General features: G+C 47.5%; 1 protein-coding gene across 1 annotated transcript in view; it reads left to right on the top strand.

Annotated features, from left to right (window-relative positions):
• Positions 1–16,870: 16,870 nt before the first annotated feature.
• Positions 16,871–24,293, top strand: part of napab (N-ethylmaleimide-sensitive factor attachment protein, alpha b) — a 15,029-nt gene continuing 7,606 nt past the window's right edge. The window contains exons 1-2 of the mRNA XM_029773910.1: positions 16,871–17,288; positions 21,887–21,966. Coding sequence (XP_029629770.1) covers positions 17,191–17,288; positions 21,887–21,966 — 178 coding nt within the window. The 5' untranslated portion in view covers positions 16,871–17,190. The remainder of the gene's footprint in view (positions 17,289–21,886; positions 21,967–24,293) is intronic.

Below are 24,293 nucleotides of genomic sequence, written 5' to 3'. Positions count from 1 at the left end.
CAGAAACAACCCCCAGCCCCTACTGTCCAGAAACAACCCCTAGCCCCTACTGTCCAGAAACAACCCCTACTGTCCAGAAAAACCCCTAGCCCTTACTGTCCAGAAACAACCCTAGCCCCTACTGTCCAGAAAACAATCCCTAGTCCCTACTGTCCAGAAACAACCCCTAGCCCCTACTGTCCAGAAACAACCCTAGCCCTACTGTCCAGAAACAACCCCTAGCCCTTACTGTCCAGAAACAACCCCTAGCCCCTACTGTCCAGAAACAACCCCTAGCCCCTACTGTCCAGAAACAACCCCTAGCCCCTACTGTCCAGACACAACCCCTAGCCCTACTGTCCAGAAACAACCCCTAGCCCCTACTGTCCAGAAACAACCCCTAGCCCCTACTGGTCCAGAAACAACCCCCTACTGTTCAGGACAGAAACAAACCCCTAGCCCCTACTGTCCAGAAACAACCCCTAGCCCCTACTGTCCAGAAACAACCCCTAACCCCCTACTGTCCAGAAACAACCCCTAGCCCTTACTGTCCAGAAACAACCCCTAGCCCCTACTGTCCAGAAACAACCCTAGTCCCTACTGTCCAGAAACAACCCCTAGCCCCTACTGTCCAGAAACAACCCCTAGCCCCTACTGTCCAGAAACAACCCCTAGCCCCTACTGTCCAGACACAACCCCTAGCCCCTACTGTCCAGAAACAACCCCTAGCCCCTACTGTCCAGAAACAACCCCTAGCCCCTACTGTCCAGAAAACAACCCCTAGCCCCTACTGTCCAGAAACAACCCCTAGCCCCTACTGTCCAGAAACAACCCCTAGCCCCTTCTCCAGAAACAACCCCTAGCCCTACTGTCCAAAACAACCCCTAGTCCCTACTGTCCAGAAACAACCCCTAGCCCTACTGTCCAGAAACAACCCCTAGTCCCTACTGTCCAGACACAACCCCTAGTCCCTACTGTCCAGAAACAACCCCTAGCCCCTACTGTCCAGAAACAACCCCCTACTGTTCAGAAACAACCCCTAGCCCCTACTGTCCAGAAACAACCCCCTACTGTTCAGAAACAACCCCTAGCCCCTACTGTCCAGAAACAACCCCTAGCCCCTACTGTCCAGAAACAACCCCTAGCCCCTACTGTCCAGAAACAACCCCTAGCCCTTACTGTCCAGAAACAACCCCTAGCCCCTACTGTCCAAAACAACCCTAGCCCTACTGTCCAGACAACCCCTACCCTACTGTCCAGAAACAACCCCTAGCCCCTACTGTCCAGAAACAACCCCTAGCCCCTACTGTCCAGAAACAACCCCTAGCCCCTACTGTCCAGAAACAACCCCTAGCCCCTACTGTCCAGAAACAACCCCTAGCCCCTACTGTCCAGAACAACCCCTAGCCCCTACTGTCCAGAACAACCCCTAGCCCCTACTGTCAGAAACAACCCCTAGCCCCTACTGTCCAGAAACAACCCCTAGCCCTACTGTCCAGAAACAAACCCCTAGCCCCTACTGTCCAGAAACAACCCCTAACCCCTACTGTCCAGAAACAACCCCTAGCCCTACTGTCCAGAAACACCCTAGCCCCTACTGTCCAGAAACAACCCCTAGCCCCTACTGTCCAGAAACAACCCCTAGCCCCTACTGTCCAGAAACAACCCCTAGCCCTTCTGTCCAGAAACAACCCCTAACCCCTACTGTCCAGAAACAACCCCTAGCCCCTACTGTCCAGAAACAACCCCTAGCCCTTACTGTCCAGAACAACCCCTAGCCCTACTGTCCAGAAACAACCCCTAGCCCCTACTGTCCAGAAACAACCCCTAGTCCCTACTGTCCAGAAACAACCCCTAGCCCCTACTGTCCAGAAACAACCCCTAGCCCCTACTGTCCAGAAACAACCCCTAGCCCCTACTGTCCAGAAACAACCCCTAGTCCCTACTGTCCAGAAACAACCCCTACCCTACTGTCCAGAAACAACCCCTAGCCCCTACTGTCCAAAACAACCCCTAGCCCTACTGTCCAGAACAACCCCTAACCCTACTGTCAGAAACAACCCCTAGCCCCTACTGTCCAGAAACACCCCTAGCCCCTACTGTCCAGAAACAACCCCTAGCCCCTACTGTCCAGACACAACCCCTAGCCCCTACTGTCCAGAAACAACCCCTAGCCCCTACTGTCCAGAAACAACCCCTAGCCCTACTGTCCAGAAACAACCCCTAGCCCCTACTGTCCAGAAACAACCCCTAGCCCCTACTGTCCAGAACAACCCTAGCCCTACTGTCCAGAAACAACCCCTAGCCCCTACTGTCCAGAAACAACCCCCTACTGTTCAGAAACAACCCCTAGCCCCTACTGTCCAGAAACAACCCCTAGTCCCTACTGTCCAGAAACAACCCCTAGCCCCTACTGTCCAGAAACAACCCCTAGTCCCCTACTGTCCAGAAACAACCCCTAGCCCTACTGTCCAGAAACAACCCCTAGCCCTACTGTCCAGAAACAACCCCTAGCCCTACTGTCCAGAAACAACCCCTAGCCCTACTGTCCAGAAACAACCCCTAGCCCCTACTGTCCAGAAACAACCCCTAGCCCCTACTGTCCAGAAACAACCCCTAGCCCTACTGTCCAGAAACAACCCCTACTGTCCAGAAACAACCCCTAGCCCTACTGTCCAGAAACAACCCCTAGCCCCTACTGTCCAGAAACAATCCCTAGTCCCTACTGTCCAGAAACAACCCCTAGCCCCTACTGTCCAGAAACAACCCCTAGCCCTACTGTCCAGAAACAACCCTAGCCCTTACTGTCCAGAAACAACCCCTAGCCCCTACTGTCCAGAAACAACCCCTAGCCCCTACTGTCCAGAAACAACCCCTAGCCCCTACTGTCCAGAAACAGCCCCTACTGTCCAGAAACAACCCCTAGCCCCTACTGTCCAGAAACAACCCCTAGTCCCTACTGTCCAGAAACAAACCCTAGTCCCTACCAGAAACAACCCCTCCCTACTGTCCAGAAACAACCCTAGCCCCTACTGTCCAGAAACAACCCCTAGCCCCTACTGTCCAGAAACAACCCCTAGCCCTTACTGTCCAGAAACAACCCCTAGCCCCTACTGTCCAGAAACAACCCCTAGCCCTTACTGTCCAGAACCAACCCCTAGCCCCTACTGTCCAGAAACAACCCCTAGCCCCTACTGTCCAGAAACAACCCCTAGCACTTACTGTCCAGAACCAACCCCTAGCCCCTACTGTCCAGAAACAACCCCTAGCCCTTACTGTCCAGAACCAACCCCTAGCCCCTACTGTCCAGAAACAACCCCTAGCCCCTACTGTCCAGAAACAACCCCTAACCCCTACTGTTCAGAAACAACCCCTAGCCCCTACTGTCCAGAAACAACCCCTAGTCCCTACTGTCCAGAAACAACCCCTAGCCCCTACTGTCCAGAAACAACCCCTAGCCCTACTGTCCAGAAACAACCCTAGCCCCTACTGTCCAGAAACAACCCCTACTGTCCAGAAACAACCCCTAGCCCCTACTGTCCAGAAACAACCCCTAGTCCCTACTGTCCAGAATCAAACCCTAGTCCCTACTGTCCAGAAACAACCCCTAGCCCCTACTGTCCAGACACAACCCCTAGCCCCTACTGTCCAGAACAACCCCTAGCCCCTACTGTCCAGAAACAACCCCTAGCCCTTACTGTCCAGAAACAACCCCTAGCCCCTACTGTCCAGAAACAACCCCTAGCCCTTACTGTCCAGAACCAACCCCTAGCCCCTACTGTCCAGAAACAACCCCTAGCCCCTACTGTCCAGAAACAACCCCCTACTGTTCAGAAACAAACCCCTAGCCCCTACTGTCCAGAAACAACCCCTAGTCCCTACTGTCCAGAAACAACCCCTAGACCCTACTGTCCAGAAACAACCCCTAGTCCCTACTGTCCAGAAACAACCCCTAGCCCCTACTGTCCAGAAACAACCCCTAGCCCCTACTGTCCAGAAACAACCCCTAGCCCCTACTGTCCAGAAACAACCCCTAGCCCTTACTGTCCAGAAACCACCCCTAGCCCCTACTGTCCACACCCTAGCCCCTACTGTCCAGAAACAACCCCTAGCCCCTACTGTCCAGAAACAACCCCTACTGTCCAGAAACAACCCCTAGCCCTTACTGTCCAGAAACAACCCCTAGCCCCTACTGTCCAGAAACAATCCCTAGTCCCTACTGTCCAGAAACAACCCCTAGCCCCTACTGTCCAGAAACAACCCTAGCCCCTACTGTCCAGAAACACCCCTAGCCTTACTGTCCAGAAGAACAACCCCTAGCCCTACTGTCCAGAAACAACCCCTATGCCCTACTGTCCAGAACAACCCCTAGCCCCTACTGTCCAGACACAACCCCTAGCCCCTACTGTCCAGAAACAACCCCTAGCCCCTACTGTCCAGAAACAACCCCTAGCCCCTACTGTCCAGAAACAACCCCCTACTGTTCAGAAACAACCCCTAGCCCCTACTGTCCAGAACAACCCCCTAGCCCCTACTGTCCAGAAACCACCCCCCTAGCCCCTACTGTCCAGAAACAACCCCTAGCCCTTACTGTCCAGAAACAACCCCTAGCCCCTACTGTCCAGAAACAACCCCTAGTCCCTACTGTCCAGAAACAACCCCTAGCCCCTACTGTCCAGAAACAACCCCCTAGCCCCTACTGTCCAGAAACAACCCCTAGCCCCTACTGTCCAGACACAACCCCTAGCCCCTACTGTCCAGAAACAAACCCTAGCCCCTACTGTCCAGAAACAACCCCTAGCCCCTACTGTCCAGAAACAACCCCTAGCCCCTACTGTCCAGAAACAACCCTAGCCCCTACTGTCCAGAAACAACCCCTAGCCCCTACTGTCCAGAAACAACCCCTAGCCCTTACTGTCCAGAAACAACCCCTAGTCCCTACTGTCCAGAAACAACCCCTAGCCCCTACTGTCCAGAAACAACCCCTAGTCCCTACTGTCCAGACACAACCCCTAGTCCCTACTGTCCAGAAACAACCCCTAGCCCTACTGTCCAGAAACAACCCCCTACTGTTCAGAAACAACCCCTAGCCCCTACTGTCCAGAAACAACCCCCTACTGTTCAGAAACAACCCCTAGCCCCTACTGTCCAGAAACAACCCCTAGCCCCTACTGTCCAGAAACAACCCCTAGCCCCTACTGTCCAGAAACAACCCCTAGCCCTTACTGTCCAGAAACAACCCTAGCCCCTACTGTCCAGAACAACCCCCTAGTCCCTACTGTCCAGAAACAACCCCTAGCCCCTACTGTCCAGAAACAACCCCTAGCCCCTACTGTCCAGAAACAACCCTAGCCCCTACTGTCCAGACACAACCCCTAGCCCCTACTGTCCAGAAACAACCCCTAGCCCCTACTGTCCAGAAACAACCCCTAGCCCTACTGTCCAGAAACAACCCCTAGCCCCTACTGTCCAGAAACAACCCCTAGCCCCTACTGTCCAGAAAACAACCCCTAGCCCCTACTGTCCAGAAACAACCCCTAGCCCTTACTGTCCAGAAACAACCCCTAGCCCCTACTGTCCAGAAACAACCCCTAACCCCTACTGTCCAGAAACAACCCCTAGCCCCTACTTTCCAGAAACAAACCCCTAGTCCCTACTGTCCAGAAACAACCCCTAGCCCCTACTGTCCAGAAACAACCCCTAGCCCCAACTGTCCAGAAACAACCCCTAGCCCTTACTGTCCAGAAACAACCCCTAACCCCTACTGTCCAGAAACACCCCTAGCCCCTACTGTCCAGAAACAACCCCTAGCCCTTACTGTCCAGAAACAACCCCCTAGCCCCTACTGTCCAGAAACAACCCCTAGCCCTTACTGTCCAGAAACAACCCCTAGCCCCTACTGTCCAGAAACAACCCCTAGCCCTTACTGTCCAGAACCAACCCCTAGCCCCTACTGTCCAGAAACAACCCCTAGCCCCTACTGTCCAGAAACAACCCCTAGCCCTTACTGTCCAGAACAACCCCTAGCCCTACTGTCCAGAAACAACCCCTAGCCCTTACTGTCCAGAACCAACCCCTAGCCCCTACTGTCCAGAAACAACCCCTAGCCCCTACTGTCCAGAAACAACCCCTAACCCCTACTGTTCAGAAACAACCCCTAAGCCCCTACTGTCCAGAAACAACCCCTAGCCCCTACTGTCCAGAAACAACCCCTAGCCCCTACTGTCCAGAAACAACCCCTAGCCCCTACTGTCCAGAAACAACCCCTAGCCCCTACTGTCCAGAAACAACCCCTACTGCCCCTACTGTCCAGAAACAACCCCTACTGTCCAGAAACAACCCCTAGCCCCTACTGTCCAGAAACAACCCCTAGTCCCTACTGTCCAGAAACAAACCCTAGTCCCTACTGTCCAGAAACAACCCCTAGCCCTACTGTCCAGACACAACCCCTAGCCCCTACTGTCCAGAAACAACCCCTAGCCCCTACTGTCCAGAAACAACCCCTAGCCCTACTGTCCAGAAACAACCCCTAGCCCCTACTGTCCAGAAACAACCCCTAGCCCTTACTGTCCAGAACCAACCCCTAGCCCCTACTGTCCAGAAACAACCCCTAGCCCCTACTGTCCAGAAACAACCCCCCTACTGTTCAGAAACAACCCCTAGCCCCTACTGTCCAGAAACAACCCCTAGTCCCTACTGTCCAGAAACAACCCCTAGCCCTACTGTCCAGAAAAAACCCCTAGTCCCTACTGTCCAGAAACAACCCCCTAGCCCCTACTGTCCAGAAAACAACCCCTAGTCCCCTTACTGTCCAGAAACACAAACCCCTAGCCCCTACTGTCCAGAAACAACCCCTAGCCCTTACTGTCCAGAAACAACCCCTAGCCCCTACTGTCCAGAAACAACCCCTAGCCCCTACTGTCCAGAAACAACCCTAGCCCCCTACCTGTCCAGAAAACCAACCCCTTACTGTCCAGAAACAACCCCTAGCCCTTACTGTCCAGAGAAACAACCCCTAGCCCTACTGTCCAGAACAATCCCTAGTCCCTTACTGTCCAGAAACAACCCCTAGCCCCTACTGTCCAGAAACAACCCCTAGCCCTACTGTCAGAAAACAACCCCTAGCCCTACGTCCAGAAACAACCCCTAGCCCTACTGTCCAGAAACAACCCCTAGCCCCTACTGTCCAGAAAACACCCCTAGCCCCTACTGTCCAGACACAACCCCTAGCCCCTACTGTCCAGAACAACCCTAGCCCTACTGTCCAGAAACAACCCCTAGCCCCTACTGTCCAGAAACAACCCCTACTGTTCAGAACAACCCCTAGCCCCTACTGTCCAGAAACAACCCCTAGCCCCTACTGTCCAGAAACAACCCCTAGCCCTTACTGTCCAGAAACAACCCCTAGCCCCCTACTGTCCAGAAACAACCCCTAGTCCCTACTGTCCAGAAACAACCCCTAGCCCCTACTGTCCAGAAACAACCCCTAGCCCCTACTGTCCAGAAACAACCCCTAGCCCCTACGTCCAGACACAACCCCTAGCCCCTACTGTCAAACAACCCCTAGCCCCTACTGTCCAGAAACAACCCCTAGCCCCTACTGTCCAGAAACAACCCCTAGCCCCTACTGTCCAGAAACAACCCCTAGCCCCTACTGTCCAGAAACACCCCTAGCCCTACTGTCCATAAACAACCCCTAGCCCCTACTGTCCAGAAACAACCCCTAGCCCTTACTGTCCAGAAAACAACCCCTAGTCCCCTACTGTCCAGAAACAACCCCTAGCCCCTACTGGTCCAGAAACACCCCTAGTCCCTACTGTCCAGACATACAACCCCTAGTCCCTACTGTCCAGAAACACCCCTAGCCCCTACTGTCCAAAAACAACCCCCTACTGTTTCACGAAACAACCCCTAGCCCCTACTGTCCAGAAACAACCCCCTACTGTTCAGAAAACAACCCCTAGCCCCTACTGTCCAGAAAACAACCCCTAGCCCCTACTGTCCAGAAACAACCCCTAGCCCCTACTGTCCAGAAACAACCCCTAGCCCTTACTGTCCAGAAACAACCCCTAGCCCCTACTGTCCAGAAACAACCCCTAGTCCTACTGTCCAGAAACAACCCCTAGCCCTACTGTCCCAGAAAACACCCCTAGCCCTACTGTCCAGAAACAACCCCTAGCCCCTACTGTCCAGACACAACCCCTAGCCCCTACTGTCCAGAACAACCCCTAGCCCCTACTGTCCAGAAACAACCCCTAGCCCCTACTGTCCAGAAACAACCCCTAGCCCCTACTGTCCAGAAACAACCCCTAGCCCCTACTGTCCAGAAACAACCCCTAGCCCCTACTGTCCAGAAACAACCCCTAGCCCCTTACTGTCCCGAGAACAACCCCTAGCCCCTACTGTCCAGAAAACCCAACCCCTACTGCCAACCCCCTACTGTCCAGAAACAACCCCTAACCCCTACTGTCCAGAAACAACCCTAGCCCTACTGTCCAGAAACAAACCCCTAGTCCCCTACTGTCCAGAAACAACCCCTAGCCCCTACTGTCCAGAAACAACCTCCTAGCCCCCTACTGTCCAGAAACACCCCTAGCCCTACTGTCCAGAAACAACCCCTAGCCCCTACTGTCCAGACACAACCCCTAGCCCCTACTGTCCAGAAACAACCCCTAGCCCCTACTGTCCAGAAACAACCCCTAGCCCCTACTGTCCAGAAACAACCCCTAGCCCCTACTGTCCGAAGAACAACCCCTAGCCCCTACTGTCCAGAAACAACCCCTAGCCCCTACTGTCCAGAAACAACCCCTAGCCCTTACTGTCCAGAAACAACCCCTAGCCCCTACTGTCCAGAAACAACCCCTAACCCCTACTGTCCAGAAACAACCCCTAGCCCCTACTGTCCAGAAACAACCCCTAGTCCCTACTGTCCAGAAAACAACCCCTAGCCCCTACTGTCCAGAAACAACCCCTAGCCCCAACTGTCCAGAAACAACCCCTAGCCCTTACTGTCCAGAAACAACCCCTAACCCCTACTGTCCAGAAACAACCCCTAGCCCCTACTGTCCAGAAACAACCCCTAACCCTTACTGTCCAGAAACAACCCCTAGCCCCTACTGTCCAGAAACAACCCCTAGCCCTTACTGTCCAGAAACAACCCCTAACCCCTACTGTCCAGAAACAACCCCTACTGTCCCAGAAACAACCCACTAGCCCCTCTGTCCAGAAACACCCCCAGCCCTTAGCTGTCCAGAAACAACCCGAGCCCTTACTGTCCAGAAACACCCCTAGCCCTTACTGTCCAGAAGACAACCCCTAGCCACTACTGTCCAGAAACAACCCCTAGCCCCTACTGTCCAGAAACAACCCCTAGCCCCTACTGTCCAGAACAACCCCTAGCCCCTACTGTCCAGAAACAACCCCTAGCCCTTACTGTCCAGAAACAACCCCTAGCCCCTACTGTCCAGAAAACAACCCCCAGCCCCTACTGTCCAGAAACAACCACCCTAGCCCCTACTGTCCAGAAACAACCCCTAGCCCTTACTGTCCAGAAACAACCCCTAGCCCCTACTGTCCAGAAACAACCCTAGCCCCTACTGTCCAGAAACAACGCCAGCCCTACTGTCCAGAAACAACCCCTAGCCCCTACTATCAGAAACAAACCCCCAGCCCCTACTGTCCAGAAACAACCCCTAGCCCCTACTGTCCAGAAACAACCCCTAGCCCCTACTGTCCAGAAACAACCCCTAGCCCCTACTGTCCAGAAACAACCCCTAGCCCCTACTGTCCAGAAACAACCCCTAGCCCCTACTGTCCAGAAACAACCCCCAGCCCCTACTGTCCAGAAACAACCCCTAGTCCCTACTGTCCAGAAACAACCCCCAGCCCCTACTGTCCAGAAACAACCCCTAGCCCCTACTGTCCAGAAACAACCCCTAGCCCCTACTGTCCAGAAACAACCCCCAGCCCCTACTGTCCAGAAACAACCCTAGCCCCTACTGTCCAGAAACAACCCCCTACTGTCCAGAAACAACCCCTAGCCCCTACTGTCCAGAAACAACCCCTAGCCCCTACTGTCCAGAAACAACCCCTGGACAGTCTTTCTTGCTGTCTTTCTTTCCTTGCATTGATGATAATGTTGTTCGTCGTTATATCATATACTAAGCATTTTAACAATTGAATTACACATTGACCTTGATCCTGTGAAATTCCTGGATATTGCTGTCAGACTCTATTTAGTGTGGAGCTCTGGGAAGTGGACTGTGACCTCATAACATTTAGTGTGAAGCTCTGGGAAGTGGACTGTGACCTCATAACATTTAGTGTGAAGCTCTGGGAAGTGGACTGTGACCTCATAACATTTAGTGTGAAGCTCTGGGAAGTGGACTGTGACCTCATAACATTTTTGTGTTTGGATTGACAATGATTTAACTTGTTAAGAAGCTAAGTAGCCTTTTTTTTTAAATAGAAAGATCTTGCCTCTCTCTAGTCAGCAGGAAGCACATTGTGCTTTCTATCTGTTCTTGATTATGGTAATACATAGTCTTAAACCCCTGGATGCCGTTTATGAGCTCCCTTCGTTTTATCACAGGAGACAGTTTTAGGACTGCATTCTTTACCAAAAAGTGGTCTGGACCTCTTTTAAAGTCATGCAGATCAATCACATCATTACATTATGTTTGTTTACAAAGCCCTGCTCCATAAGCAGGACTTATAGACTTACCTAACATCATTGTTAAGATTTAACCTGTTATCAAACCCGTTCACAGGTTAAAGTTGAAAACTCCTTTGGCGTCTACAGAGTTAGGTTAACTCCCTTGCACCCTATGTTTGGAATACGTCACACCCTGATCTGTTTCACGTGTCTTTGTGCTTGTCTCCACCCCGCTCCAGGTGTCGCCCATCTTCCCCATTATCCCCTGTGTATTTATACCTGTGTTCTCTGTTTGTCTGTTGCCAGTTCGTCTTGTCAGGTCTTATTAGCGTTCTTTCTCGCTTTCCTGTTTCTCTAGTTCTGTTTCCTAGTTTTTCCCGGTTCTGACCATTCTGCCTGCCCTGACCCTGACCCCGAGCCTGTCTGCCGTCCTGTACCTGACTGACTCTGACCCGATTACGAACCTCTGCCTGTCCTCGACCTGTCCTTTGCCTGCCCCGTGTTTCTAATTAATCATCTGAGAACTGTACTATCTGCATCTGGGTCATATCCTGAGTCGTGATTGAAAAATCTACAAAATCTGTTTTAATTGGATGCTTTGAAGACCCTAGGGCAATTCATACAGCTGAAAGAGGATTTTTATCATGAAGACTGTGTTTGTTTTAATTGACTGTTTTGTATCTTAATGTGTATATTGTCTATATTTATGTTTATCTATACTTGCCTGTTGTATATGTGCTTGTTTTTGTATTGTGCTGGGCTGGGTTCATTTGTAAAAAAGACTTTAGTCTCAATATCTTCAATAGGTCATATGATTGAGTGTAGTCTGGCCCAGGAGTGTGAAGGTGAACGGAAAGGCTCTGGAGCAACGAACCGCCCTTGCTGTCTCTGCCTGGCCGGTTCCCCTCTCTCCACTGGGATTCTCTGCCTCTAACCTTATTACAGGGGCTGAGTCACTGGCTTAGTGGTGCTCTTCCATGCCGTCCCTAGGAGGGGTGCGTCACTTGAGTGGGTTGAGTCACTGACGTGGTCTTCCTGTCTGGGTTGGCGCACCCCCTTGGGTTGTGCCGTGGCAGAGATCTTTGTGGGCTATACTCGGCCTTGTCTCAGGCCTTGTCTCAGGATGGTAAGTTGGTGGTTGAAGATATCCCTCTAGTGGTGTGGGGGTTGTGCTTTGGCAAAGTGGGTGAGCTTATATCTTGCCTGTTTGGCCCTGTCCGGGGGTATCGTCGGATGGGGCCACAGTGTCTCCTGACCCCTCCTGTCTCAGCCTCCAGTATTTATGCTGCAGTAGTTTATGTGTTGGGGGGCTAGGGTCAGTCTGTTATATCTGGAGTATTTCTCCTGTCTTATCCGGTGTCCTGTGTGAATTTAAGTATGCTCTCTCTAATTCTCTCTTTCTCTCTTTCTTTCTTTCTCTCTCTCGGAGGACCTGAGCCCTAGGACCAGACCTCAGGACTACCTGGCATGATGACTCCTTGCTGTCCCCAGACCACCTGGCCATGCTGCTGCTCCAGTTTCAACTGTTCTGCCTGCGGCTATGGAACCCTGACCTGTTCACCGGACATGCTACCTGTCCCAGACCTGCTGTTTTCAACTCTCTAGAGACAGCAGGAGCGGTAGAGATACTCTGAATGATCGGCTATGAAAAGCCAACTGACATTTACTCCTGAGGTGCTGATCTGTTGCACCCTCGACAACCACTGTAATTATTATTATTTGACCCTGCTGGTCATTTATGAACATTTGAACATCTTGGCCATGTTCTGTTATAATCTCCACCCGGCACAGCCAGAAGAGGACTGGCCACCCCTCATAGCCTAGCTCCTCTCTAGGTTTCTTCCTAGGTTTTGGCCTTTCTAGGGAGTTTTTCCTAGCCACCGTGCTTCTACACCTGCATTGCTTGCTGTTTGGGGTTTTAGGCTGGGTTTCTGTACAGCACTTTGAAATATCACAGCTGATGTAAGAAGGGCTATATAAATACATTTGATTTGATTTGAATGTGACTTCCCCGTTGAAATAAAGGTAAATAATATTTTGATACTTGAGTGCAGTCGATATACCAGAACTTGTCATGTAGTGTGTACGATATTACAAATGTAATTATATGAAAATTCTATAATACCACAGAATTCTAAGACGTGTTTGTTATATATGCAGGACAGATCCTGTGGCGGACTGCACCAGCATTGAATAGTCCCCGCGATATGCAACTTTTCAGGGAAGTCAGGAACCAATACAAGCAGACAGTCAGGAAAGCAAAGGCTAGCTTTTTCAAACAGAAATTTGCATCCTGTAGCTCTAACTCCAAAACGTTTTGGGACACTGTAAAGTCCATATAGAATAAGAGCACCTCCTCCCAGCTGCCCACTGCTCTGAGGCTAGGAAACACTGTTACCACTGATAAATCCACTATAATTGAGAATTTCAATAAGCATTTTTCTACAGCTGGCCATGCTTTCCACCTGGCTAACCCTACCCCGGTCAACAGCCCTGCACCCCCCACAGCAACTCACCCAAGCCTCCCCCATTTCTCCTTCACCCAAATCCAGACAGCAGATGTTCTGAAAGAGCTGTAAAACCTGGACCCATACAAATCAGCTGGGCTTGACAATCTGGACCCTCTCTTTCTAAAATTATCCGCTGCCATTGTTGCAACCCCTATTATTTATTTCTAAAGTCTTCGAAAGCCAAGTTAATAAACAGATCACTGACCATTTTGAATCCCACCGTACCTTCTCCCCTATGCAATCTGGTTTCAGAGCTGGTCATCTCCGCTGTGCAGCTGTCAGTCCTGTGCAGCCGCCATCGATAAAAGACAGTACTGTGCAGCCGTCTTCGTTGACCTGGCCATGGCTTTTGACTCTGTCAATCACCGCATTCTTATCGGCAGATGCAATAGCCTTGGTTTCTCAAATGACTGCCTCGCCTGGTTCACCAACTACTTCTCAGATAGAGTTCAGTGTGTCAAAACGGAGGGCCTATTATCCGGACCTCTGGCAGTCTCTATGGGGGTACCACAGGGTTCAATTGTCGGGCCGACTCTTTTCTCTGTATATATCAATGATGTCGCTCTTGCTGCTGGTGATTCTCTGATCCACCTCTACACAGATGACACCATTCTGTATACATCTGGCCCTACTTTGGACACTGTGTTAACTAATCTCCAAACGAGCTTCAATGCCATACAACACTCCTTCCGTGGCCTCCAACATCTCTTAAATGCTAGTAAAACTAAATGCATGCTTTTCAACCGTTCACTGCCCTTACCAGCCCACCCATCCAGCATCACTACTCTGGACGGTTCTGACTTAGAATATGTGGACAACTACAAATACCTAGGTGTCTGGTTAGACTGTAAACTCTCCTTCCAGACTCATATTAAACATCTCCAATCCAAAATTAAATCTAGAATCGGAGTCCTATTTCGCAACAAAGCCTCCTTCAGTCATGCTGCCAAACATACCCTCGTAAAACTGACCATCCTACTGATCCTCGACTTCGGCGATGTCAGTTACAAAATAGCTTACAATACTCTACTCAGCAAACTGGATGCAGTCTATCACAGTGCCATCTGTTTTGTCACCAAAGCCCCATATACCACCCACCACTGTGACCTGCATGCTCTAGTCGGCTGTCCCTCGCTACATATTCGTCGCCAGACCCACTGGCTCCAGGTCATCTATAAGTCTATGCTAGGTAAAGCTCCGCCTTATCTCAGCTCACTGGTCACGATAACAACACCCATCCGTAGCACGCGCTCCAGCAGGTATATCTCACTGGTCATCCCCAAAGCCAACACCTCCTTTGGCTGCCTTTCCTTCCAGTTCTCTGCTGCCAATGACTGGAACGAATTGCAAATATCGCTGAAGCTGGAGACTTAAATTTCCTTCACTAACTTTAAACATCAGCTATCAGAGCAGCTAACCGATTGCTGCAGGTGTACATAGCCCACCCAATCTACCTACCTCATCCCCATATTGTATTTATTTACTTTTCTGCTCTTTTGCACACCAGTATTTCTACTTGCCCATCATCATCTGCACATGTATCACTCCAGTGTTAATTTGCTGAATTGTAATTACTTCGCTACTATGGCCTATTTATTGCCTTACCTCCTCACGCCATTTGCACACACTGTATATAGACTTTATTTTTTCCTATTGTGTTATTGACTGTACGCTTGTTTACTCCATGTGTAACTCTGTGTTGTTGTCTGTGTCGCACTGCTTCGCTTTATCTTGGCCAGGTCGCAATTGTAAATGAGAACTTGTTCTCAACTGGCCTACCTGGTTAAATAAAGGTGAAATAAAAAATGTAAAGAAAATTCTACCTCTTCTTTAAACAGCTCTCTGCTGGCCTGTCTACTGTACCTTCACAAGTAATATAAGGAACATGGATTACATTAAAGCTTGACAACTGAAAGCTATTAACAGAATTACATGTTTTACAAATCTAGTTGTTTTCTTGTGATGCTTGCAGTGTGAAATTAATTATTTGACGCCTCTTTCTCAAATATGACTTGTTTCAACTCTTCGTTTATTATTACCCTGGTTATACATGGCTTTCCTGCACCGACTGCAATTTGGGGAGTTTAAACTGTAAATGTGGAGGAGAACATTGGATAATAAATGTGCTGGTAGCGTTTCCTTCACAAAATAATTTATAATGTCACACATATCGCTGTGTTGAAGAAATGGCTGTGTAGTCTGTCCTGTTTTCACTGCATCCCAACTGTGAAATGACTTTGCTGAATTGCTGATTTGGACTCGTACGGGTTTTTGCTTTAAGTAATCTTCTGTGCCATTCTTTGAAAGTGGATATTTTCTTCAGAAATGTCCAAAACAGGAAAGGCTTTATCCTCAAGATGATTGGGGAAATAGTTACATGTTGGAATAACATCAATACCGGAACTCATTACATTTTTCATAAAACTATATAACTCCTGCTGGGTCCTCAATGTTTGTAGATTATATAGAGATGATGGTTATCAGCCGTAATAATTAAAAGAGTCAAATATAAGACGGTCCACTGGTGTCCTTTATTGCTGTTTATCCCTGAATGACAGATTCCTGAGCTCTATCAGTAGGTCAACCTCTCATTGCCAACTGCTGGAAGATCATTAAAGTGAGATGGGGATACAGGATTTCACATTACAATGGTGACTTTTCATCTTCCACGAGAAACAGGAAGTTCAAGAATATCTGGAGTTGTGGTCCAAATGGTTGGTCTACTGAGCACTGCTGCACATTTACCGCTTGTCACTTTGTAATAATTTGCTTTAAAATAACGTCAAGCCTTTTATGTTTAGAAGTGGAACGCTAAACATTGACGTTTCTAAAAGAACAAGTAATAATCACTTGTATTTTCTCACAAATTACAATTTGGAGAGATGGGCTGTGATCCATGAATCAATCCAAGACCCAACTCCAAGACGCCAACCTTTGGATTAATTGTGACCAAGCTGGGTTTAAGAAAATTGTTTGAAGGCTATGCATAATTAGGGTGATATAAACCTATAGCAACATGATTTGTTTTTGATATATGTTTTTGTCAGGCCAAGCGATTGACCTGATGCATTTTCTGGCACATATCAAGGCTGGCCTTGGGCTGATTTCAATGTGTAGAGGTTCTCCATCACCATGACGATTGGGTTAATATAGGTTGTTAAGAGGTATTTAAAAAAAAAAAAAAATAATTCACCTTTATTTAACTAGGCAAGTCAGTTAAGAACAAATTCTTATTTTCAATGACTGTCTAGGAACAGTTAAACTGCCTTGTTCAGGGGCAGAACAACAGATTTTTACCTTGTCAGCTCAGGGATTTGAACTTGCGACCTTTCAGTTAACTAGTCCGACACTCTAACCACTAGGCTACCTGACACCATGGTATGGGCCATCATTAGGTTAATCTAGGCTGTTAACAGGTATGGATCATCATCATTAGGTTACAGTGGTTAAAAACAAACAGCAAGAGTTGTGGAACAGGGAGGCAAAAGGAAGACACCTTAATAAGATTCAGGAAAAGGTGGGGGTCGGGCGGTCATCAAGCCGAGAGAGAGAAGGAAGGAAAGTGTAATCACAAGGTTGAAACTAGGACACACAAAACTCAAATAGTACAGTTAAATTGGTGGTGAAACATCCGACTGGGAGGCGTGATCATTGTCAGGAGAAGATGGAGACAGTGGAACACGTTCTATTTCAGCGCCAGAAATATGTGAGGGAAAGGGAGCGATTGTTATTAGATTTGTGGAGTAATGAGAGTAAACTTAACAGCCTCGGATTAAGTGAACTGCTGGTAGAAATCACCAGGGGATGTAGTATTTAATTATGTATTTCGTTTCCTTAGCGAGACAAGAATATTGTTTAGGAGTTAAACCGTCCCTGTCTCTGGTCTACACCCCAGTCCAGTTGGTGGCGGTGAAACACCTTAAAGTTGGTTTCCTACTACCATAAAAAAAACAATCCACAGAAGAAGAATACGAAGAAGAAAAAAAAAAAAGAGACAACTGCTGTTTTAGTAAATATCTAAAGTATACCTACCTAGTTGTTACAAACATGGACAACTCTGGAAAAGAGAAGGAAGCCTCGGCTCTGATTGCTGAGGCTGAAAAGAAACTGAAATCGTCTCAGTCGTTTTTTGGGGCGTTGTTTGGGTGAGCATTCCAGCTAACTAGCTAGCTAGTTAGCCCCGGTAGTTAAGCTAATAATCGCAAATGGTACAGTGAGTAAAGTTATAGGTACTGTTTGCTAATTATCTTACTGTTAGCTATTAGTTACCAACTACAATTTAACGTTTTGTTTTTGTCGAAGAAAAAAAAAGTAATCTAGTATTGGTCTACTAACGTTAAGTGCAATTTCCTCATCCAGCTAACAGCAGTTAGCTTAGCTAGTCAACAAAGTAATTTAGCTAGCTAACTTTAGCCTGTTGGACAAAACAAAAAAACGTACTCAAAAACTGTTGAAATTAGGCGATTTTTTTGTACAATTTTTTTGACGTGGACTAAGTTTCATTTCTATATTAGCTGGTAACACATGAGAGTAAAAAGTAAAGCAAACGTATATTTATTTATATTTTATTATTTGGCTCCTTGTTTACTGGTATTCTGCCTAGCAGTACGAACGATGACGTCACCGTTGGTACTCTAATGATGAAATGTTTAAAATAAAACTGCGTTTCCAAAAACATTTCAATGTGGATAACTCGTTCAAAAAGATATTGGAATTTTAATCAATATCCACTTTTATCGTGCAAAAAAAAAGAGGAAAATCTTAAGTATTTTTTTTAATGAAAACAAATAGGAAAGATGCTTAGATTTCTTCTAAGGCTAATATATAAAAAAAGACAGTGATACTGGAATATTGGACTGTAGAGAACATTTCTACCTGTCTCAGCTGAAGTGGGTTGGAAATACTCAGCAGGGTCTCTACTAACCAAATAGGGTTAGTTTTGGAGGGGGGGGGGGGGGGACTGTCACCCAGTAGCATGTTGTTCTCCACGCCCTACATAGCTCCTAATGCAATACACTGTACATGAGATAACCCTCATATTGGCTTGTAGAGAGATGTCAACAAAAGACACAATGATGGACTGGCATACCTGTTAACCTAATGATGATGATGATCCATACCTGTTCACAAGGCCAGCCTTGACATGTGCCCCCAAAAATGCATCAGGTCAATTGCATGGTCTGACCCACAAATGACCCACAAAGAAAATTGTTGAGCTAGTATCCTCGTAAAATCATGTTGCTATTTACATTTTACATTTTAGTCATTTAGCAGACGCTCTTATCCAGAGCGCCTTACAGTAGTGAATGCATACATTTCATACATTTTCTTCCCCGCTATAGGTTTATATCACCCTAATTATGCATAGCCTTCCAACAACTTTCTTAAACCCTGCTTGGTCACAATTAATCCAAAGGTTGGCCTCTTGGAGTTGGATTGATTCATGGATTTTTCTAAAATAAATATTTTTTTATTTTTTTAAACTAGGCAAGTCAGTTAAGAACAAATTCTTATTTTCAATGACGGCCTAGGAACAGTGGGGTAAACTGCCTTGTTCAGGGGCAGAATGACAGATTTTGTACCTTGTCAGCTTGGGGTTTCGATCTTGCAACCTTTCAGTTACTAGTCCAACGCTCTAACCACTAGGCTACGCTGCCGCACAGCCCATCTCTCCAAATTGTAATTTGTGAGAAAATACAAGTGATTATTACTTGTCCTTTTAGAAACGTCACTGTTTAGCGTTCCACTTCCAAACATAAAAGGCTTGACGTTATTTTAAAGCAAATTATTACAAAGTGACAAGCGGTAAATGTGCAGCAGTGCTCAGTAGACCAACCATTTGGACCACAACTCCAGATATTCTTGAACTTCCTGTTTCTCGTGGAAGATGAAAAGTCACCATTGTAATGTGAAATCCTGTATCCCCATGTCACTTTAATGATCTTCCAGCAGTTGGCAATGAGAGGTTGACCTACTGATAGAGCTCAGGAATCTGTCATTCAGGGATAAACAGCAATAAAGGACACCAGTGGACCGTCTTATATTTGACTCTTTTAATTATTACAGCTGATAACCATCATCTCTATATAATCTACAAACATTGAGGACCCAGCAGGAGTTATATAGTTTTATGAAAAATGTAATGAGTTCCGGTATTGATGTTATTCCAACATGTAACTATTTCCCCAATCATCTTGAGGATAAAGCCTTTCCTGTTTTGGACATTTCTGAAGAAAATATCCACTTTCAAAGAATGGCACAGAAGATTACTTAAAGCAAAAACCCGTACGAGTCCAAATCAGCAATTCAGCAAAGTCATTTCACAGTTGGGATGCAGTGAAAACAGGACAGACTACACAGGCATTTCTTCAACACAGCGATATGTGTGACATTATAAATTATTTTGTGAAGGAAACGCTACCAGCACATTTATTATCCAATGTTCTCCTCCACATTTACAGTTTAAACTCCCCAAATTGCAGTCGGTGCAGGAAAGCCATGTATAACCAGGGTAATAATAAACGAAGAGTTGAAACAAGTCATATTTGAGAAAGAGGCGTCAAATAATTAATTTCACACTGCAAGCATCACAAGAAAACAACTAGATTTGTAAAACATGTAATTCTGTTAATAGCTTTCAGTTGTCAAGCTTTAATGTAATCCATGTTCCTTATATTACTTGTGAAGGTACAGTAGACAGGCCAGCAGAGAGCTGTTTAAAGAAGAGGTAGTCTATCCTGCATATATAACAAACACGTCTTTAGAATTCTCTAGTATTATTGCATTTTCAGATAATTGCTCATTAATTGATATCGAACACACTACATGACAAGCTCTGCTGTATCGACTGCACTCAAGTATCAAAATCAAGTCTGGGCTTTACCTTAGACGGTTCCAATAACTTCTGAAGAAGTCTTTCTATCTGGTATTTTTACCAGAAGAAACGGTGGAACAGTACTATGTGCTCTGACAAATACACAAAGAACGACTCATCTGGGTCTAAACGTCTGAAGACAATCAAAACTTCCATCTCCACTTACTAAAGAGGATTATAACATATGAATGATCTTTTGAAGTCACATCCTTAAAGAATAGTGTGTTAATGTCCCTTGTGTATTTTTTATATTTTTTTGGAGAGTCAGGAATTACATAGTCTGTTTTGTGACAGCAGAGACGTTACACCAAATGTGCCCAGAACTAAAGGTTCTCGCTCTACAAGCCAATTTGATGGCTGTTCCATGAATGATGGCTGTCCCATGAATGATGGCTGTCCCATGAATGATGGCTGTCCCATGAATGATGGCTGTCCCATGATGGCTGTCCCATGAATGATGGCTGTCCCATGAATGATGGCTGTCCCATGAATGATGGCTGTCCCACGATGGCTGTCCCACGATGGCTATCCCACGATGGCTGTCCCACGATGGCTGTCCCACGATGGCTGTCCCATGAATGATGGCTGTCCCATGAATGATGGCTGTCCCATGAATGATGGCTGTCCCATGAATGATGGCTGTCCCATGAATGATGGCTGTCCCATGAATGATGGCTGTCCCATGAATGATGGCTGTCCCATGATGGCTGTCCCATGAATGATGGCTGTCCCATGAATGATGGCTGTCCCATGAATGATGGCTGTCCCATGATGGCTGTCCCATGAATGATGGCTGTCCCATGAATGATGGCTGTCCCATGAATGATGGCTGTCCCACGAATGATGGCTGTCCCACGAATGATGGTTGTCCAACGAATGATGGCTGTCCCACGAATGATGGCTGTCCCACGATGGCTGTCCCATGTACAGTGTACTGCATGAGGGGGGTTATGGAGAGGGTGGAGTGAAAAGCCAGCAGCAAGCCGTGCGACACAGTCCCTCTCCAAAATGATCCATACTTGGTTAGTAGAGACCCTACTGAATATTTCCCACCCCACTTTAGCTGAGACGGGTAGAAATGTTCTCTCTACAAGCCAATAAGTTTCCCCATGTACCCTGTATTGCAGTGCAGTGGGTGGAATAAGGAGTCATCAGTACTCTGTATTAAACCAGTTGCCCAGCACAAGAGACCCATTTAAGTTTTGCAGACTCTATTGAGTAATTAAAAAAAAATATATATATATTTCTTTTCAATATAGCCTGTCCTACACAATTAGCTTTCAGCATACCAGTATTAGTGTAAACTTTCAAAGAAACGCTGGTATGAATAATACAATATTCAAAACAAAAAGGCATTAAATTAGCCCCCCCAGTGGTTGACTGCAAAAATGTGTGTTATTCCCAAAGTTAGGAAGTCTTTACATGTTGACTCTTTTTATTTTGAAACATAAATAAATAAAATAGTCTCCGATTGTGCAGCCAGCATAATATTCTACTATTGTCAAATAACTTCAGTCTGTCCATCATCAGCTGATTTCAAAATGATGTCTATGTTACGGTTGTTACATTCTGTTCCCCGATTCACTACTGACCGCCATTTTGTCTTCACACTTTATTGTAAACATCAACGTTGACTGTTTACTCCATGTTTCTCAATCATGTGACTGCCACGCGTTGTTTTAGTTAATAGGTCCAATGATAATTGTCTCATCTCATGCACACATTTCATCTGCTATTCTGACAGTAGGTTTTTTTTGCCAATACAGTCAGTGATATACTTGACGATATTTTAAATATTTTGTGTTACTAGTCCTGATAACACCTGTTTAGTGCCACTGGTTCACTGCTACTCTTCTTCTGTTGATGCAGAGGCTCATCCAAGATGGAGGAGGCCTGTGATATGTACGCCAGGGCAGCCAACATGTACAAGATGGCAAAGAACTGGTGTGGTGAGAACACTGTCTTGTAACCATGGAGAACACTGTCTTGTAACCATGGAGAACAGGTGTGGGGGAACACTGTCTTGTAACCATGGAGAACACTGTCTTGTAGCCATATAGAACTGGTGTGGTGAGAACACTGTCTTGTAACCATGGAGAACAGGTGTGGGGGAACACTGTTGTAACCGTGGAGAACAGGTGTGGGGGGAACACTGTCTTGTAACCATGGAGAACAGGTGTGGGGGGAACACTGTCTTGTAACCATGGAGAACAGGTGTGGGGGGAACACTGTCTTGTAACCATGGAGAACAGGTGTGGGGGGAACACTGTCTTGTAACCATGGAGAACAGGTGTGGGGGGAACACTGTCTTGTAACCAATATAGAACTGGTGTGGTGAGAACACTGTCTTGTAACCATGGAGAACACTGTCTTGTAACCATGGAGAACACTGTCTTGTAGCCATGGAGAACAGGTGTGGGGGGAACACTGTCTTGTAACCATGGAGAACACTGTCTTGTAACCATATAGAACTGGTGTGGGGAGAACACTGTCTTGTAGCCATGGAGAACACTGTCTTGTAGCCATGGAGAACACTGTCTTGTAGCCATGGAGAACACTGTCTTGTAGCCATGGAGAACACTGTCTTGTAGCCATGGAGAACACAGTCTTGTAGCCATGGAGAACACTGTCTTGTAACCATGGAGAACAGGTGTGGGGGAAACACTGTCTTGTAACCATATAGAACTGGTGTGGGGAGAGCACTGTCTTGTAACCATGGAGAACACTGTCTTGTAACCATGGAGAACACTGTCTTGTAGCCTTTGTAGCAGGCTCAAGGGGGTGGGGTTTCCATGTCACCAAGTTCAACGACCAAACACGCACACACAGCACAACTAGAATTCAAATGTGTCATTTTTTAGGTAGATTTGCATACTGAACAGGAAGGAAAGGTGGCCAGACCGTACCTGCTGGAGCGAGTGCTATGGGTGGGTGCTGCTATGGTGACCAGTGAGCTGAGATAAGGCGGGGCTTTACCTAGCAGAGACTTGTAGATGACCTGGAGCCAGTGGGTTTGGCGACGATTATGAAGAGAGGGCCAGCCAACGAGAGCATACAGGTCGCAGTGGTGGGTAGTTTATGGAGCTTTGGTGACAAAACGGATGGCGCTGTGATAGACTGCATCCATACAGAACCAGTTTGGTGAGAACATTGCTCTTTTTAATCCATATAGATGCCTTAATGAGGCCAATGGAATTCCACCAAAACAATGGGAATGAAACGCGTTTTGGAAAGATTCGGCTACGTCACCTCGCCGTAGCTCCGTCGTAGGTAGAATGCGTGTCAGAGAAAACATGAGTGCTGCTAGTTTTAACGACAATGTCGATTTTGGTGCCAAAGAAGGATCTTCATGTAGTATGGCGGTATTTTAGCACGTCTTCAGTGTTATGTCAGCGTTGTGATGGTGGATACAGTGCATTCAAAGTTTTCAGACCCCTTGACTTTTCCCAAATTTGTTACATTACAGGCTAATTCTAAAATTGATTGAATTGTTTTTTTCCCCCTCAGTCTACACACAATACCCCATAATTTTTACGTAAGTATTCAGACCCTTTACTCTGTACTTTGGTGAAGTACCTTTGGCAACGATTACAGCCTCGAGTCTTCTTGGTTATGACACAACAAGCTTGGCACACCTGTATTTGGGGAGTTTCTGCCATTCTTCTCTGCAGATCCTCTCAAGCTCTGTCAGGTTGGATGGGGAACGTTGCTGCACAGCTATTTTCAGGTCTCACCAGAGATGTTAGATCGGGTTCAGGTCCAGGCTCTGGCTGGGCCGCTCAAAGACATTCAGAGACTTGTCCCGAAGCCACCCTTGCGTTGTCTTGGCTGTGTGCTCTGTTCATCTTTGCCTTGATCTGACTAGTCTCCCAGTCCCTACCTTTGGGAAAAACATCCCCACAACATGATGCTACCAGGTTTCCTCCAGACGTGATGCTTGGCTTCAGGCCAAATAGTTCAATCTTGGTTTCTTCAGACCAGAGAATCTTGTTTCTCATGGTCAGAGAGTCTTTAAGGTGCCTTTTGGCAAACTCCAAGCGGGCTGTCATATCTTTTACTCAGGAGTGGCTTCTGTCTGGCCACTCTACCATAAAGGCCTGATTGGTGGAGTGCTGCAGAGATGGTTGTCCTTCTGGAAGGTTCTCCCATCTCCAGAGGAACTCTGTCAGAGTGACCATCGGGTTCTTAATCACCTCCCTGACCAAGGCTCTTCTCCCCCGATTGCTCAGTTTGGCCGGGCAGCCACCTCTAGAAAGTGTCTAGGTGGTTCCAAACT

This window comes from Salmo trutta, chromosome 13 (genome assembly GCF_901001165.1).
Source record: "Salmo trutta chromosome 13, fSalTru1.1, whole genome shotgun sequence".
Taxonomy (NCBI): Eukaryota; Metazoa; Chordata; class Actinopteri; order Salmoniformes; family Salmonidae; genus Salmo; species Salmo trutta.
Note: the sequence above shows the minus strand (reverse complement) of the source record. Positions and strands in the feature narration are given on the sequence as shown.